Here is a 19093-nt window from a genome sequence, read left to right on the forward strand (position 1 = left end):
CTCACACCTGTGTTAACGAGAGAATCACTGACATGATGTCAGCTGGTCCTTTTGTGGCAGGGCTGAAATGCAGTGGAAATGTTTTTCGGAGATTCAGTTCATTTGCATGGCAAAGAGGGACTTTGCAATTAATTGCAATTCATTTGATCACTCTTCATAACATTCTGGAGTATATGCAAATTGCCATCATACCAACTGAGGCAGCAGACTTTGTGAAAATTAATATTTGCGTCATTCTCAAAACCTTTGGCCACGACTGTACATGTTATCTGGCTAAGCTCCATGCCATAGGCTGTAGGCTAGTTCATTTAGCAGACAAGATAAGCTTATAACTCATGTGCCATTATTTTATACTATATTATTTTATACATTGAACAAAAAGATAAAACACAACATGCAACAATTTCAAAGATTTGACTGAGTTACAGTATATAAAAGTAAATCAATCATTAGAAATAAATTAATTAGGCCCTAATCTATGAATTTCACATGACTGGGAATACACATATGCATCTGTTGGTCACAGATACCTTAAAAAAAACATAGAGGGGTGGATCATAAAACCAGTCAGTATCTGGTGTGACCACCATTTGCCTCATGCAGCGCCACATATCTCTTTCGCATAGAGTTGATCACTCCTTTTCACTAGTCACTTTAATAATGCCACTTTAATAATGTTTACATATCTTGTGTTACTCATCTCACATGTATATACTGCATTCTATACTATCTATTGCATCTTAGCCTATGCCGCTCTGGCATTGCTCATCCATATATTTATATATTCTTATTCCATTCCTTACTTAGATTAGGCATTTGTTCTGGAATTGTTAGATATTACTTGTTAGATATTGCTGCACTGTCAGAACTAGAAGCACAAGCATTTCGCTACACTCACAATAACATCTGCTAACCATATCTATGTGACCAATACAATTTGATTTGAGGCTGTTGATTGTGGCCTGCGGAATGTTGTTCCACTCCTTTTCAATGGTTGTACGAAGTTGCTGGATATTGGCGGGAACTGGAGCATGCTGTCGTACACGTTAATCCAGAGCATCCCAAACTTGCTCAATGGGTGACATGTTTGAGTATGCAGGCCATGGAAGAACTGGGACATTTTCAGCTTCCAGGAATTGTGTACAGATCCTTGCGACATGTGACTGTGCATTATCATGCTGAAACATGAGGTGATGACGGCGGATGAATGGCACAACAATGGGCCTCAGGATCTCATCCCGCTATCACTGTGCATTCAAATTGCCATCGATAAAATGCAATTGTGTTCTTTGTCCATAGCTTATGCCTGCCAATACTGTTGAACTGCCTGCCCATACCGTACAGTTGAAACCGGGATTCATCCGTAAAGAGCACACTTCTCTAGCCGGCCAGCAGGCATCGAAGCTCAGCATTTTCCCACTGAACTCGGTTTCGAACTGTAGTCAGGTCAAGACCCTGGTGAGGACGACGAGCACGCAGATGAGCTTCCCTGAGAAGGATTCTGACAGTTTGTGCAGAAATTCTTTGGTTGTGCAAACTCAGTTTTTCAAATCAAATCAAATGTTATTTGTCGCATTCGCCAAATACAACAAGTGTAGACCTTATTGTGAAATACTTACTTACAAGCCCTTAACCAACAATGCAGTTAAGAAAAATAAGAGTTAAGAAAATATTTACTAAATAAACGAATGTAAACAATAAATAAAAGAGCAACAAAAAAATAACAATAATGAGGCTATATACAGGGGGTGCCGGTACCGAGTCAATGTGCGGGGGTACAGGTTAGTCAAGGTAATTGAGGTAATATGTACATGTAGGTAGGGGTAAAGTGACTATGCATAAATAGAAGCCGGATGTGGAGGTCCTCGGCTGGCGTGATTACAGTGTGAGGCCGGTTGGACCTACTGCCAAATTCTCTAAACAAATGGAGGCGGCTTATGGTAGAGAAATGAAAATTAAATTCTCTGGCAACAGCTTTGGTGGACATTCCTGCAGTCAGCATGCCAATTGCACACTCCCTCAAAACTTGAGACATCTGTGGCTTTGTGTTGTGTGGAAAAAACTGAACATTTTAGAGTGGCCTTTTATTGTCCCCAGCACAAGGTGCACCTGTGTAATGATCATGCTGTTTAATCAGCTTCTTGATATGCCACACCTGTCAGGTGGATGGATTATCTTGCCAAAGGAGAAATGCTCACTAACAGGGATGTAATCAAATTTGTACACAAAATGTTGTTTGTATCAAAACTTTTTGCCGTCTTTTTCAACTCATGAAACATGGGAACAACACTTTACATGTTGCTTTCATATTTTTGTTCAATAGTAAGAAGAATATAATTGAACTTAGCTGAATAAAATAAACAATATTTTTCCAATTCCAGAGCGAGTGCGAATATGAAGTGGCTATGTTTAGCATAAAAGTGATCATTTGAGCTAGGTCCTATATGCTAGATTTAGAGTTATTTGGAAACTTTAGTTGTGAATGATAAAAACCTTAGAATGTCTTAGAAATCAAAACATATATGGGCTCCATGACCGAACTATAAGATTATAAAAAATTGCTAAAAAGTATTGCACTCTGTTCCTTGCCTCAAGGTGTTATTTAAGTTATCTCATCAAGTATTTTCACCCATCAGACTTTTCTCAAATTAATCTTGTCTTTACTAATATGTAAAATTTGTTTAAGATTTAGAATTGCCCATTATCAAATGGGCAGGAACAGGGGCAGGGGAAAAATACATGTAATCCTTATGCACTCGAATAGCGAATGGAGGCCGCTTCCCATGGTATGTTTTTCAATCATGCTGGGTAGGCTACTCCGTTTTTATAGTGGAGCATGTGCTTAATATTATCAGCTGAGAAATCAATATATTAGCAGCTGGGATCCTCCTCTTTTTAGTGGTAACCATCAGAACTCTGCTTTTTGCATATAGAAATGTCTGGGTGTAACGGATGTGAAATGGCTAGCTAGTTAGCGGTGGTGCGAGCTAGCAGCCTTTCAGTCGGTTACGTCACTTGCTCTGAAACCTAGAAGTAGTGGTTCCCCTTGCTCTGCAAGGGCCACGGCTTTTGTGGAGCGATGGGTAACGACGCTTCGTGGGTGACTGTTGTTGATGTGTGCAGAGGGTCCCTAGTTCGCGCCCGTGTCGGGGCGAGGGGACGGTTTAAAGTTCTACTGTTACATGGGCTTATAAGAATCCTTATTTCACACCACACATCAACCACTGTTTGAGGAGCATGCAGCCTCTCGCTGTGAGACAGGTGATATTCCGCCCAAACTCTGTATGCCATGGGATATCCAACCCTGTTCCTGCAGCTACCCAGTGCTTAATTTGGAAAACCAAGTGAAATCTGCTTGGGAACATCGATAGTAAGATGTTTTCACAACAAAACATATTTCATTAAACTGTCGACAGCTACTCTCTCTGTGAGAGAGGTATGAAGGTGAGAGAAGAGGAGATGGAAACGCATGGTGGTGAGATATGCTGTGGCTAAAGGTAATGTGTCAGTCTATTAATTATGAAAATATTAAAAAATCCCTATTACTAGGCTATTCTCTCCCAGACTCATGGATAGAAAGTTTGGAGTGTAGCATAAGGTAACAGTCCATCCAGTATGCGAATCCAGTATACAGTTCACACTCAAAAGGTGATTACTAGAATTTGTTTCACTTTGGAGAATATCTTAAATCTATGTTGTTGTTGTTTTTTCTGCCGTGAGTAATATGTGGTAGGCTATTAGGCTATGTATTGTATAATGACACAATCATTATTTTAATGATGTGTTTTTGGGGGGGGCTTGGGCTCATATACACTCACCGGCCAGTTTATTAGGTACCGGGTCGGACCGACATTTGCCTTTAGAACAGTCCATCTCATCCCAAATATTCTCAATTGGGTTGAAGTCTGGGGACTCTCAAGTAAACTGAACTAGCTGTCATATTCCAGGTGATGTTTTTCCACTCCTCAATTGTCCAGTGTTGGTGATCATGTGCCCATTGGAGCTGCTTCTTTTGTTTTTAGCTGATAGGAGTGGAACCCGGTGTGGTCTTCCGCTGCAATAGGCCATCCGTGACAAGGATCAACAAGTTGTGCGTTCCGAAATGCCGTTCTGCACACCACTGTTGTACTTTCGATTGTATTTGCATTGGTATCAGAGTAGTTAGAGGGACAATAGAGCACTTAGTATCAAGTATCAGGCCATTAGTGACCTGACGGTCGTTAGCGAATTGGCTACTACCAATGCATGTCCAGAGTGCATAAAAGGATATTACCATGACTCAACGGTCATGTGGGATTTGACAATGGTCATGTAATTCAGATTAGAAATCTCATCTCATCTCATCCATATCAATCTCTTCTCAGGTTAAACCAGAGGTGTGAACAATTTCCCTGTTTATGACACGTTCTCAATTCTCGGGTGATTTCGTCAACACCAGAATGCCACAGTAGCGACACACAAGGACAACGTTTCTCAGACGTAGAATGAAAATGCCAGATTGCAATTAAATGAAAGAATAGGCATATCAATGCATGCTGGGAACTTAATAAGCAGGCAATTATTAATTCCAGTGGGTTCGATTAAACAAAAGTTTGAACAAGAAGCTTCCGTGTTGTGTTCATCTATCTCGCGGCTGTGGTGCGTTGTTTGTGCATCACAAGTGGTGATCTATAACTGATTACCATCTGATGTGAGAGATGCATTTAATCACAAAAGACAGCCAGGGAAATATCAACCTGGCTGCCTGCCAGTGACTTGAATATTTCTCAAATTAAACTAATCTACCAATATCAATCAATCAATGCATGCTGACTGCATTAGCTAGTTATCACCAGTGATTTTCAATCAGTGCAGTTAACTTAAAGGTAGGTAAGACAACCACAAATCACATACATATAAGGTATACATGGTTTTGGTTATCACTAGAATCTGCAAAGTAGTGCCATTGTATGCCTGCTGACTGGGGTCGATGCAGTAAGAATATAATTCCACAGTGATGAATCACACATTCAATAGCTTTACATAAGCCATTACATGAGGAAGTATCTATATTGACGGTTGCATCTGCAGCAGCAGTCTCTGGTTACTAATCTTTAGCGATAAGAGTGAGGTTGGATATTTGATTAAAATAGAGAGTTCAGTATGTCCCTTTCATCCCTACCTTTTATCTGACATGCACGTAAAAAAGGGCTGTCACATACAGTACCAGTCAAAAGGGTTTTTCTTGATTTTTACTATTTTCTACATTGTAGAATTGTGAAGACATCAAAACTATGAAATAATACAAATGAAAATATATTTTATATTTTTCAAAGTAGCCTTTGCCTTGATGACAGCACACTCTTGGCATTCTCTCAACCAGCTTCACCTGGACTGTTTCCAACAGTCTTGAAAGAGTTCCCACATATGCTGAGCACTGGTTTGCGCTTAGTGAGACTATCATTTGTATTTCAAAAGGACAATGACCCAAAACACACCTCCAGGCTGTGTAAGGGCTATTTGACCAAGAAGGAGAGTGATGGAGTTCTGCATCAGATGACCTGGCCTCCACAATCACTCGACCTCAACCCAATTGAGATGGTTTGGGATGAGTTTGACCGCAGAGTGAAGGAAAAGCAGCCAACAAGTTCTCAGCATATGTGGGTACTCCTTCAAGACTGTTGGAAAAACATTCCAGCTGAAGCTGGTTGAGAGACTGCAAAGAGTGTGCAAAGCTGTCATCAAGGCAAAGGGTGGCTACTTTGAAGAATCTAAAATATATTTTGATTTGTTTAACACTTTTTTTGGTGACAACATGATTCTATTTGTGTTATTTCATAGTTTAGATGTCTTCACTATTATTCTACAATATAGAAAATAGTAAAAATAAAGATAAACCCTTGAATGAGTAGGTGTCCAAACTTTTGATTGGTACTGTATATGCAGTAGTATTGTATCGATACTAAAAATGCTTATATAACAATGTGTCTAAGAAGTGCACAACATAAAACATCATACCATACTGTAACAGCACCTAAGAAACATTTCAATGCAATGCATGAACATCCATAAGTGTTTAAGGAAAAAACCATATAGACGTATGCATGTCATTGGCAAACCCTTGCTTATATGTTGACTTGTGAGTAAGATGGTATGTAGCTTTTACACTGTATTGTGCTCTTTATAGAAAGTTAAGGAACAGCTCCTACCACAGAGTTCCATTGCTATGAGACACTTCACTCCAATTTAGTGATTAGAGAAGCACATTGCTTTGCAAGGTGGATTTCACAAGCCCACACGTTCTGCTAGGGAACAGTGTTGAGTTGAATGAAACAGCAAGATGATATTGTGTGTGGTGGTGAGTAATGGACAGTGAGGATGAAGAACATCTTCAATTAACTGGTGGGATTATTTGCCGCTGAGTCATCGAACATGAATGTTCCGGGGAACAAAGCCCCAGCTTATTGGTTTCCTCTCAAACAGCAGCTGATTCATTTCTGAAACACCACACAAACAACCAGAGCAATGTGTCTATCTAACACTCTCCAGGACCAGAGGTTGACACCATTGCTAAGGCAACTTGTGTTTAGTTTTTATGAAAAGGGGAAGTGAATTACCCTCCTCTTTCAAATGTCATTGTTTTATTGGGACAGATATAGTGATTAAAAAAGGGGGAAACCGATGAGAGGTGTGCAGACCGGGTTGAGGAGATCAACGTGGGGAATGAAATTCAAAACTTTGTTTTTTCACAGGCCATGCGCAGTCTGGAGTTGGCTGCGTTAGCACTAGACCAAACTCAGACACAAGCAAAACAAATTTGGATGTAAATTCTCTGGCGACAAGTCTGTCTGTCTGGACCACTTGATGGCCGCCAATAAGAAGGAGTGAGGAACATCTGAGGCCTGTCTCAGCTGCCATGTTTGTGGTGCAATTTCAGGCCCCCAAATTTAACAATGTCCATATGCCCGACGTTCACACCCAATCAATTACCTAATAATGGTCTTAAGGAGAGTTCACACGGAGGTCAAGGTGTCCAAACAGTTGGGGACAGCCTGGCTGATTAGAAAACCCTTATTTGCAGCTGCTAAGTGGATTGTTGGCACGACAGAAGGCTAGATCACGGAGACAATGTTGACAATACGGCAAGACAACACTATTTGTGGCCGGGAAATGGTAACAGACATGTAAAAAGAACTGGCTTGATCCGCAGGTACTACACTACAAGAATTTGATTAAAGGATTCAAAACCCTTGAACTGACATAACAAGTCACAGTGAAAGACTACCTGGGCTTTGGTAATGAAATAAGGTCTTGGCTTGGCAATGAATGGAAGATGAGAACGGGCTAAACTTGAGGGGGTTGGAGAGAATGGGACAGCATGCGTCATCCCTTTGAATGGACACGATCAGCATGGATAAAATTAATTGCCAACCGTCTGATAACCGTAGACATAATCTGAAATTAGCAATGGCTCAATAGCAATGTTCTCTTCACTAATTAATCACTGTAACACTCTTCCTAAACTACTTGTCATAGGGCCCGATCTACGCTGTCGCAAGCCTGACATGACAGGCTGGGGGTATATCGATATAACTGGTGTCAATATACGATAAATGATTTGCTGCAGTAAAAACACAAGTTAAGCCAGTTTGATCAAATTAAATTGTATTTGTCAAATGCGCCTAATACAATGGGTGTGGACTTCACTGTGAAAGTACCAGATCAATGTGCAGGGGTATGAGGTATTTGAGGTAGATATGTGTACTGAACAAAAATATGAACGCAACATGTAAAGTGTTGGTTCCATGAGCTGAAATAAAATATCCCAGAAATGTTGCATATGCACAAAAAAGCTTATTTCTCAAAAATTTTGTTCACAAATTTGGGACAATAAAAGGGCACTCTAAAATGTGCAGTTGTGTGTTTATGTTAATTTCTCTACCATAAGCCGCCTCCAACATCATTTTAGAGAATTTGGCAGTACGTCCAACTGGCCTCACAACCGCAGACCACATGTAACCACGCCGCCAAGGTCCTCCACATCTGGCTTCTTCACCTGTGGGATCATCTGAGACCAGCCACCCGGACAAGTGATGAAATTGTGTGTTTGCACAACTGAAGAATTTCTCTGCAAACTGTCAGAAACAGTCTCAGGGAAGCTCATCTACGTGCTCGTCGTCCTCACCAGGGTCTTGACCTGACTGCAGTTCGGAGAAGTGTGCTCTTCACAGAGGAATCCCTGTTTCAACCGTACCGGATAGATGGCACACAGCATGTATGGCGTCGTGTGGGCGACCGGTTTGCTGATGTCAACGTTGTGAACAGAGTGCCCATGGTGGCGGTGGGGTTATGATATGGGCATGCATAAGCTACGGACAACGAACACAATTGCATTTTATGGGATAGCAATTTGAATGCACAGAGATAACGTAACGAGATCCTGAGGGCCCATTGTCGTGCCATTCATCCGCCGCCACCAACTCATGTTTTAGCATGATAATGCGCAGCTCCATGTCGCAAGGATCTGTACACAATTATTGGAAGCTGAAAATGTCCCAGTTCTTCCATGGCCTGCATAATCAGACATGCTCATTGTGATGCTTTGGATCAATGTGTACGACAGCGTGTTAGAGTTCCCGCCAATATCCATCAACTTCGCAAAGCCATTGAAGAGGAGTGGGACAACATTCCACAGGCCACAATCAACAGCCTGATCAACTCTATGCGAAGAAGATGGTGATCACACCAGATTCTCACTGGTTTCTGATCCACGCCCCTACTTTTTTTTGTTCAGGTATTTGTGACCAACAGATTAATATCTGTATTCCCAGTCATGTGAAATCCATAGATTAGGGCCTAATACAGTTTTTGAAATTGACTGATTTCCTTATATGAACTGTAATTCAGTAAAATCTTTGACATTTTGCATGTTGAGTTTATATTTTTGCTCAATGTACATGAAGGCAGGGTAAAGTGACTAGCCATCAGGATAGCTAATAATATGTGTAAAATAAAGAACAGAGTAGCAGCAGCAGATAAACCTTCACGCAAGCTACTGTATATTCCAAGCATTCATAACAGGGCATGATAGTGTCCGCTTTCATAACAGGGCATGATAGTGTCCGCTTTCATAACAGGGCATGATAGTGTCCGCTTTCATAACAGGGCATGATAGTGTCCGCTTTCATAACAGGGCATGATAGTGTCCGCTTTCATAACAGGGCATGATAGTGTCCGCTTTCATAACAGGGCATGATAGTGTCCATTAATTTGCGATAATCAGACATGACACCATCTGATATGCAACACACAGGCCAATATTATGCATCAATGCATCACTGCATTTAGAGTATTAAAGGGACATTACACTCCAAAATCTAAGTTTGTCAGATGTTTTCAATAGTATCCTAATATCAAGATGAATCCACATCCCACACCACCAGTTGTGTACGCCTCAAGTGAATGGAAAAGATAAGCACAATAAATCTGGAAATTATATGGTTCTTATCTGTCTATTATTTTTGGACAGTGGCATATCGCTGGAACTACAAAGCAGATGGGCTTGGAGCTGGACTTATCTCAACAGAAGAACACATTTGAGGTCTGAAAACATCTCTGTTTTTGGAGTGTAATACACTTGGTGCTCTTGAGCCAAAAAGGGTCCCCTAAATGGCTAAACTTATTGTCCAGAAATGACCTCATTGGAAAGAAAAGGGCACATCTCCTTGTTAGCCTATAAATTACAGATTGTATTGTATGAGGAAAGAAATATACACTGCTCAAAAAAATAAAGGGAACACCAAAATAACACATCCTAGATCTGAATGAATGAAATATTCTTGTTAAATACTTTTTTCTTTACATAGTTGAATGTGCTGACAACAAAATCACACAAAAACTATCAATGGAAATCAAATTTATCAACCCATGGAGGTCTGGATTTGGAGTCACACTCAAAATTAAAGTGGAAAACCACACTACAGGCTGATCCAACTTTGATGTAATGTCCTTAAAACAAGTCAAAATGAGGCTCAGTAGTGTGTGTGGCCTCCACGTGCCTGTATGACCTCCCTACAACGCCTGGGCATGCTCCCGATGAGGTGGCAGATGGTCTCCTGAGGGATCTCCTCCCAGACCTGGACTAAAGCATCCGCCAACTCCTGGACAGTCTGTGGTGCAACGTGGCGTTGGTGGATGGAGCGAGACATGATGTCCCAGATGTGCTCAATTGGATTCAGGTCTGGGGGACGGGCGGGCCAGTCCATAGCATCAATGCCTTCCTCTTGCAGGAACTGCTGACACACTCCAGCCACATGAGGTCTAGCATTGTCTTGCATTAGGAGGAACCCAGGGCCAACCGCACCAGCATATGGTCTCACAAGGGGTCTGAGGATTTCATCTCGGTACCTAATGGCAGTCAGGCTACCTCTGGCGAGCACATGGAGGGCTGTGCGGCCCCCCAAAGAAATGCCACCCCACACCATGACTGACCCACCGCCAAACCGGTCATGCTGGAGGATGTTACAGGCAGCAGAACGTTCTCCACGGCGTCTCCAGACTCTGTCACATGTGCTCATGTGCTCAGTGTGAACCTGCTTTCATCTGTGAAGAGCACAGGGCGCCAGTGGCGAATTTTCCAATCTTGGTGTTCTCTGGCAAATGCCAAACGTCCTGCACGGTGTTGGGCTGTAAGCACGACCCCCACCTGTGGACGTCGGGCCCTCATACCACCCTCATGGAGTCTGTTTCTGACCGTTTGAGCAGACACATGCACATTTGTGGCCTGCTGGAGGTCATTTTGCAGGGCTCTGGCAGTGCTCCTCCTTGCACAAAGGCGGAGGTAGCGGTCCTGCTGCTGGGTTGTTGCCCTCCTACGGCCTCCTCCACGTCTCCTGATGTACTGGCCTGTCTCCTGGTAGCGCCTCCATGCTCTGGACACTACGCTGACAGACACAGCAAACCTTCTTGCCACAGCTCGCATTGATGTGCCATCCTGGATGAGCTGCACTACCTGAGCCACTTGTGTGGGTTGTAGACTCCGTCTCATGCTACCACTAGAGTGAAAGCACCGCCAGCATTCAAAAGTGACCAAAACATCAGCCAGGAAGCATAGGAACTGAGAAGTGGTCTGTGGTCACCACCTGCAGAACCACTCCTTTATTGGGGGTGTCTTGCTAATTGCCTATAATTTCCACCTTTTGTCTATTCCATTTGCACAACAGCATGTGAAATTTATTGTCAATCAGTGTTGCTTCCTAAGTGGACAGTTTGATTTCACAGAAGTGTGATTGACTTGGAGTTACATTGTGTTGTTTAAGTGTTCCCTTTATTTTTTTGAGCAGTGTATTACTATTATCATAGTGCCTATGAACTGTACACACAATTTGAGTTAGCAACTAAACTACTATAATGTACCTTTTAATGTAAGTATAATAAGACAGGTACCTACCTTACTGGCCCCAGGCAGTAGGTGCAGTTTGACATACGGATCTGAGAGCCCGTTGTGGTCCATGGGTTTTAGCCCCTGTGGGAGAGACAGACAGAGAAGAGAGTGTCGTAAGACTTCACAAGGTAGTACCTGCCAGACATACAAGGCCGCCTGACATCCAATTTAAGTCAAACACTTTTGTTTCTGTCAAGTGCACAACCTCGTCAGAAGAACAAAAGCCATGTCACCTAATTAAAACAAAAAATTTCATCTCACTGCCTCAGTCGACTTCAGAATGTGTTGAGAGAAACTGAAATAACGAGTAAATATAACTCTAACAAGAGAACTAAAACGGTTCATATGAAGTACTGGGTCAGCATACGTGTTAGTAAATCAACTATACTGAACAAAAATATAAATGCAAAATGGAACAATTTCAAAGATTTTATTGAGTTACAGTTCATAAAAGGACATCAGTCAATTGAAATGAATTCATTAGGCCCTAATCTATGGATTTCACATGACTGGGAATACAGATTTGCATCTGTTGGTCACAGAAAAGTAGGGGCATGGATCAGAAAACCAGTCAGTATCTTATGTGACCACCTTTTGCCTCATGCAGCGTGACACATCTCCTTCACATAGAGTTGATCAGGCTGTTGATTGTGGCCTATGGAATGTTACCCCACTCCTCTTTAATGGCTGTGCGAAGTTGCTGGATATTGGCGGGAACTGGAACACGCTGTCCTACATGTTGATCCAGAGCATCCCAAACATGCTCAATGGGTGACCTGTCAGGTCACCAACACAAAATGTGAAGAAATCCAAGGGGTCTAAATACTTTTGCAAGGCACTGTATATTTCCCTATATCAACCAAACGCCATTGATGTGCAGCATCAGCTACTGCGGCAGTGAACGGAGTTGCCCATCCTTGTACTAGGGCATTGTCAGATGGACATGTATTAATATTTGAAGTTACAAAAAAACAGATTGTTGTAACTCTTAGTTGTTTGTGACTTGTTTGCAATTGCTTAGTGTCAGCTGAATCAAACTTGTACTTTTTCTCTCTCTCCCCCTCTGTTAAGTTGAACTGTTTTCCTTTTGTGCGTGCGCTCGCACGTGTCTATCTGTCTGTGTCAGTGCTATCCTATCTCCCAAACTTATTTGCTCAGCCATGTGTGGGAGTAACATTCTTCAGTGTGTGTGTGGCATTTCTCTCCCAACACAGAGCAACACTTGGTAATGAACGTTTTTTTGATCCCCATGAGTTTCGGGTGAACAAGTGCAAAGTTAATATTTCTATTTTGGTGAGGCGGCTACTCGTCTGCAAAACCTTTTATACATATTTGTGTGTGCCTAATCAAAAACTCATGTCACATTCCAATTCCACATCAAAACCAAACTATGAAAACTTTAGGAACAAAAAAGCTTGAAATATGATTGTAGGACTGAGCGGAGCAGGAGGGAATGAGTGTTTTTTCTCTGTTCCTACGTCGCTTCCTCTTAGCAATCATTTGTTGGAGGTCCATTACTGCCTCTACTCTCTACGCTCTGAGCCTTTCCTCCTTTCATTCGCAGCGAACAGCATCTCATCTCCTCTACAAAGCCCCAGGTTGAGTCAGATGTTTGTGTGGGACACAGATGGATGTTCTCTTTGATAGTGCAGCGGGGCAAGTGTCTCCCCATTGTGCGAGCGGCTTCAGAGCCGCTCCACAGATGTGAATTGATAGGATCTGTCGTGGAATTGCGCCAGACAACAAAAAGGCTCCCAACACACACTTGTGGGCCCCACTACTCCAAGTTATTTTATGTTATGTTCTACTGTAGATACCACTACCAGTCTCTGGGCTGAACCCAATAGGATTCAGACACTTTGGAATAAGCTGTCTACAAGTAGCATGAAATATCAGCTTTGCATTTGACAGGCAGCTCAAGGCTGATGTATTGAGTACATGTAGTGTTTAGTGAGTGGATGCTTCCCTAGGTAAATTGCTTTGTTCATGGTTTAAACAGCTAGCTGGCTGACATACAGTATGAACCAAGGGGTGCTCCTTCACTCTGTTACATCGCTGAAGAGCAATAGATCAATAGATTTGAGGCACTATGATACTGTGTTCTTGCACCGTCACCAGAGTTGGGGTTAATTCCACAAATTAAATTAAATTCCCTCTCCCTGTAAATTCCATTTAACTCAATTCAAACTCCAGTTCAGTCGTTGAATTCAGAGATAATTAAATTCCAATGTTAGGTACATTCCCCAAATTCAAATTAAATTCCCTCAGGCTTTCAGGGTGATAATGTCACTGTTCAGACAGGCTAGCTATACTAGAAATGTAGAAGTTGAAATGATTTAAAACAAATCCTGTACTCCATTTTTTATACTAATTGCCTTACTTCCATCAATTCAAGATTAAATATTTGTACAGTTACAATTCAATTTCAATTGAAATAGTCCAAACAGTCTAATCCCAATTCAATAGCTTAAAGAATGTTGACATTTGAATTGAATTGAACATAAATTCTCCACTTCATGAGTGAATTTAATTGGAATTTCAAATTAAATTGGAATTGACCCAAACCCTGACTGTTAGGCTGTATGGGTGGCAGCATTAAATACATGGCGAGGTAAAACTCAACCAAAGCTCCCTGTGCAGCTACAACCTCCTCTACCCAGTTTTCTTCCTTACTGAAGAAAGACTAGCCCAGTCAACCGAAACAGAAGCAAGCGAGATCAGGCTAGTGAGCGAGATCAGAATAGTTCCACCAGGCTAGAGGAGGACCAGACATGGGCCCTGGTCTGAAATACCTGGACATCTGGTTAAGTGTTCTACAGGATACCAGGTATGATGGCCTGAGTTGAGCCATGATTGTCTCATTTAGAAAATGGTTGAAATCAAGCCTGAGAGGCCATCATCGAATGACCAACTACAACCAAAGCTGAAATGCTTTCATCATCTAGCAATTTTTTGTCATCTCTTTATAGTAAAGACAGGGAATAGGCTATATCATACATATTTCCCATTAAAACTTGAAACTATGGCACTAAAAAATGGGAGTTGATTGAAGGGACTGACATAGATACTATCTCCCTCCGTGGCGGTTACCACCCCACTGACTTTCTAAACTCTAAACTGGGCAGAGATGCATTATGTGGGTTTGGTGTCGGATGAACAGACTACTGCATGATCGCGGCCCTGATTGCCTAAGCCACCAGTGAATAGCCAGTTGATCATAATTATGGGGAAACGGGGGGGAGATGACGGTTATGAAAGGCAGATGGGCGTCATGCATCAGTGTATCCACACACCTCACATATAGTCATTCATTCCCCTTGATGCTGCCTTTGTGTGTCGTGCCTGTGTCTCCGCCTCCCTCCGGCCCCTTTCCCCACATGCCTGGAAATGTCTGAATTTGTTGAATCAAATCCTCTTTATCTCTAATATTACCCTTCCTTGCTTCATCTCCTTACGCAAGGAGGTGTGTGTGGTTGAGCAAGGCAGAATACATGTTTGTGAATGTAGGGATTAGTTTCAGTGAAATGCTGGAGGGAATTGGAGGGATGTAAGAAATCTTGTAGATAACCTAAGCTTCATGGACAGCCTATGAGCTAGAGTTTACATGGCTTGTGTGGAATTTCATTCTGTTAAAGGCAAAGTACCATTAAAAAAAATATTTTACTCAGTTGTATCAATATTTCCACACTATGAGGTTGAAATAATAGAGTTCAATTGTGAAAATTATGATAATGCCCTTTTAGTGTAATAGCTGTTTGAAAAGAGTGCCTGAAATTTCAGCCTGTTTTGGTGGGATGGAGTTTTGGCCTGCCTGGTGACATCATCATCATCCGGTAAATTAGTTAATAGACCAATAAGATACCCCACTTAGACCACTTCCAGACAGTCCTAGCTAAATTCTTGCTTGAGAAATTACTCTAAGCTAAGAAGCAATTTTTTAAATTTTTACTATTTTAATTAGAGAACACAAATCACAGTAAAGTACTTAATTGTTACCTCAAAATTATTTGATATTGAGATAATGGCTGCTTTGGACCTTTAAGCTTTAATTATATTCAAGTAAACAGGAGTTTGGCAAATTTCAAATGCTGTAGGAAACATTCAATACACTCACTGTTTTTCTTACCTATTTATCAAAAAAGCCACAAGCAGCTGCTGCAAAGTATGCATACCTTTATCTTGCAGCTCGTGTGGGATGCACACAACTGCCCCAAACAACGCTTTTTGAAAAACACTGAAAAAAGTCTAATCTCAGAAATCCAAAAAACTAAAACTAACCCACTGTTTGCTTAAAACATAAATGTTCTTAATACATTCTGTCTAGCATCTGTGCTACATCTGGAGACCCTTTTCCCGTTGCTGCATTTTGGCCTTATTCCCTGCCACATTTAACGGTCTCTGGCATATGTCTTTGTTAGCATATCTGACTGGCCTGTGTACCTGCAGGGGGTAGAGGCATCAATCACTAACAGCAGTGATAATGGAATAGATGAGGTTGGGTGGAGATCCCAGAGTAACAGTCAGGGTGGGGTTAAGAGACAATTTATGCTTGATCCGAAAATGTGGTCGTAGGTGCAGTATGGATAGTGTGACGCAATTGCAGAGCCTCCGGTGGAATGCAGAGGCCAAATTTTGTAACAATGCAAAGGGCTCCGTAATGCTCCGCATTGACATGATTGCTTGATGGTAGGTGGGGGCGGGAGGTCCAGTATAAACACAAACTCACTTCCTTGATGCAGATGTCGGATTGACCATGCAGAGCCTTTAACTTATAAAGAAATTAAATCCGCATTGTGTTTTTTTTCCTACGCCACAATACTAACAAGTATCGCAATACTGGTTACGTCCCGGCCCAAATGTATAGTATACTGTAGGATGTACGCCCACTTTAGAAAGGCTCTATTTTCTCTCTTTCTTAAAACTGCATTGTTGGAAAAGGGCTTGTAAGAATTTCACAGTATTTGGCGCATGTGACAAATATAATTTGATTTGAAAGGCTCCACTACTTTACCTGTTGCGGCATGTTTTGCTCTTCATCGTAATCAGAGGGCTAACATCAATACAATGAATGCCAGTCTCTCTTGGCTAAGAGTTGAGGAAAGACTGATTTTCAATGTACCAATGGCACATGGTTTATGAATTGACACGCAAAACGACGCCAGATTCAAAACGTTGAATTATTCCATTTAAATTATTATACAAAATTCTTGCAACCAATAGAATGCTATATATATGGGGGATACAATTTTCCCAGCTCTGCAGATTTTGCTGCAAGGAGGCAGATTCATTAGATCATTTATTTTGGTACTGTCCATATGTAGCTCGTTTTTGGTCACAGGTCCAGGAATGGCTGAAGAATTGCAATATTTACCTAGAACTAACGCTGCAGATAGCAATACTGGGTGATTTGAAAAGTCATAGTCAATCGATCAATAATATAATCATTATTTTTGATTTTTTTTTATCTTTAATTTACATTCTGTAGAAGCTATGAGAATAGAAAGGTTCAGTACTTTTGTGAAGCATCACAGCATAGTTGAAAAATATATGGCAAATAACACCATCCATTTTGGATTTCTAAGAGATCGATAGGAGGGGTTGAATGGAGCTGAAGGGTGGGACTAATAACAAGATAACAAATGTAAAACTTACGGGGTCTGTAAAATGTTTATAGGTTCAGAACTTTTGTGAAATAGCGGATACAAATAGAAATCAAACTGGATGGACATCAGAAAAAGAGGAAGGCCAGGACTAAAAACAAACAAAATATAACTATTGTAAAATAGATTGTGTCTGTAAAATGTGTATAGTATGTATAAACAGAAGGTAGAAGCCTAAGTGTTTTTGTTTATTAGTTTACTCCAATTGGGGGAGGGGTTGTAGGGTTTGCGGGGAATAATAAAGGTATATACTAAAAAAAAGTGTGTATGTGTACATACAGTTGAAGTCGGAAGTTTACATACACTTAGGTTACATACCACTCCACAAATTTCTTGTTAACAAACTATAGTTTTGGCAAGTCGGTTAGGACAGCAGCATACCACCCTGCATACCACTGCTGGCTTGCTTCTGAAGCTAAGCAGGGTTGGTCCTGGTCAGTCCCTGGATGGGAGACCAGATGCTGCTGGAAGTGGTGTTGGAGGGCCAGTAGGAGGCACTCTTTCCTCTGGTCTAAAAAAAAATATCCCAATGCCCCAGGGCAGTGATTGGGGACACTGTCCTGTATAGGGTGCCGTCTTTCGGATGGGACGTTAAACGGGTGTCCTGACTCTCTGAGGTCATTAAAGATCCCATGGCACTTATCGTAAGAGTAGGGGTGTTAACCCCGGTGTCCTGGCTAAATTCCCAATCTGATCCTCAAACCATCATGGTCACCTAATAATCCCCAGTTTACAATTGGCTCATTCATCCCCCTCCTCTCCCCTGTAACTATTCCCCAGGTCGTTGCTGCAAATGAGAACGTGTTCTCAGTCAACTTACCTGGTAAAATAACGGTAAAAAAAAAAAAAAAAAAAAAAAAAAAAACGGGCATCTACTTGGTGCATGACACAAGTAATTTTTCCAACAATGTTTACAGACAGATTATTTCACTGTATCACAGTTCCCGTGGGTCAGAAGTTTACATACACTAAGTTGACTGTGCCTTTAAACAGCTTGGAAAATTCCCGAAAAATATGTCATGGCTTTAGAAGCTTCTGATAGGATAATTGACATAATTTGAGTCAATTGGAAGTGTACCTGTGGATGTATTTCAAGGCCTACCTTCAAACTCAGTGCCTCTTTGCTTGACATCATGGGAAAATCAAAAGAAATCAGCCAAGACATCAGAAAAAAAATTGTAGACCTCCACAAGTCTGGTTCATCCTTGGGAGCAATTTCCAAACGCCTGAAGGTACCACGTTCATCTGTACAAACAATAGTACGCAAGTATAAACACCACGGGACCACGCAGCCGTCATACCGCTCAGGAAGGAGACGCGTTCTGTCTCCTAGAGATGAATGGACTTGTGTGAAAAGTGCAAATCAATCCCAGAACAACAGCAAAGGACCTTGTGAAGATGCTGGAGGAAACAGGTACAAAAGTATCTATATCCACAGTAAAACGAGTCCTATATCTACATAACCCGAAAGGCCGCTCAACAAGGAAGAAGCCACTGCTCCAAAACAGCCATAAAAAAGCCAGACTACGGTTTGCAACTGCACATGGGGACAAAGATCGTACTTTTTGGAGAAATGTCCTCTGGTTTGATGAAACAAAAATAGGACTGTTTGGCATCATTATGTTTGGAGGAAAAAGGGGGAGGATTGCAAGCCGAAGAACACCATCCCAACCGTGAAGTACAGGGGAGGCAGCATCATGTTGTGGGGGTGCTTTGCTGCAGGAGGGACTGGTGCACTTCACAAAATAGATGGCATCATGAGGCAGGAAAATTATATGGATATATTGAAGCAACATCTGAAGACATCAGCCAGGAAGTTAAAGCTTGGTCGCAAATGGGTCTTCCAAATGGACAATGACCCCAAGCATACTTCCAAAGTTGTGGCAAAATGGCTTAAGGACAACAAAGTCAAGGTATTGGAGTGGCTATCACAAAGCCCTGACCTCAATCCCATAGAAAATCTGTGGGCAGAACTGAAAAAGCGTGTGCGAGCAAGGAGGCCTACAAACCT

At 41.6% G+C, this 19093-nt stretch overlaps 1 protein-coding gene across 1 annotated transcript in view; it reads right to left on the reverse strand.

The window, feature by feature from the left end:
• LOC120056919 (double C2-like domain-containing protein beta) overlaps positions 1 to 19093 on the reverse strand; it is a 182149-nt gene that overhangs the window by 50085 nt on the left and 112971 nt on the right. Inside the window, exon 5 of the mRNA XM_039005203.1 lies at positions 11429 to 11503. Coding sequence (XP_038861131.1) covers positions 11429 to 11503 — 75 coding nt within the window. The remainder of the gene's footprint in view (positions 1 to 11428; positions 11504 to 19093) is intronic.

This window comes from Salvelinus namaycush, chromosome 12, assembly GCF_016432855.1.
Source record: "Salvelinus namaycush isolate Seneca chromosome 12, SaNama_1.0, whole genome shotgun sequence".
In the NCBI taxonomy this organism is placed as follows: Eukaryota; Metazoa; Chordata; class Actinopteri; order Salmoniformes; family Salmonidae; genus Salvelinus; species Salvelinus namaycush.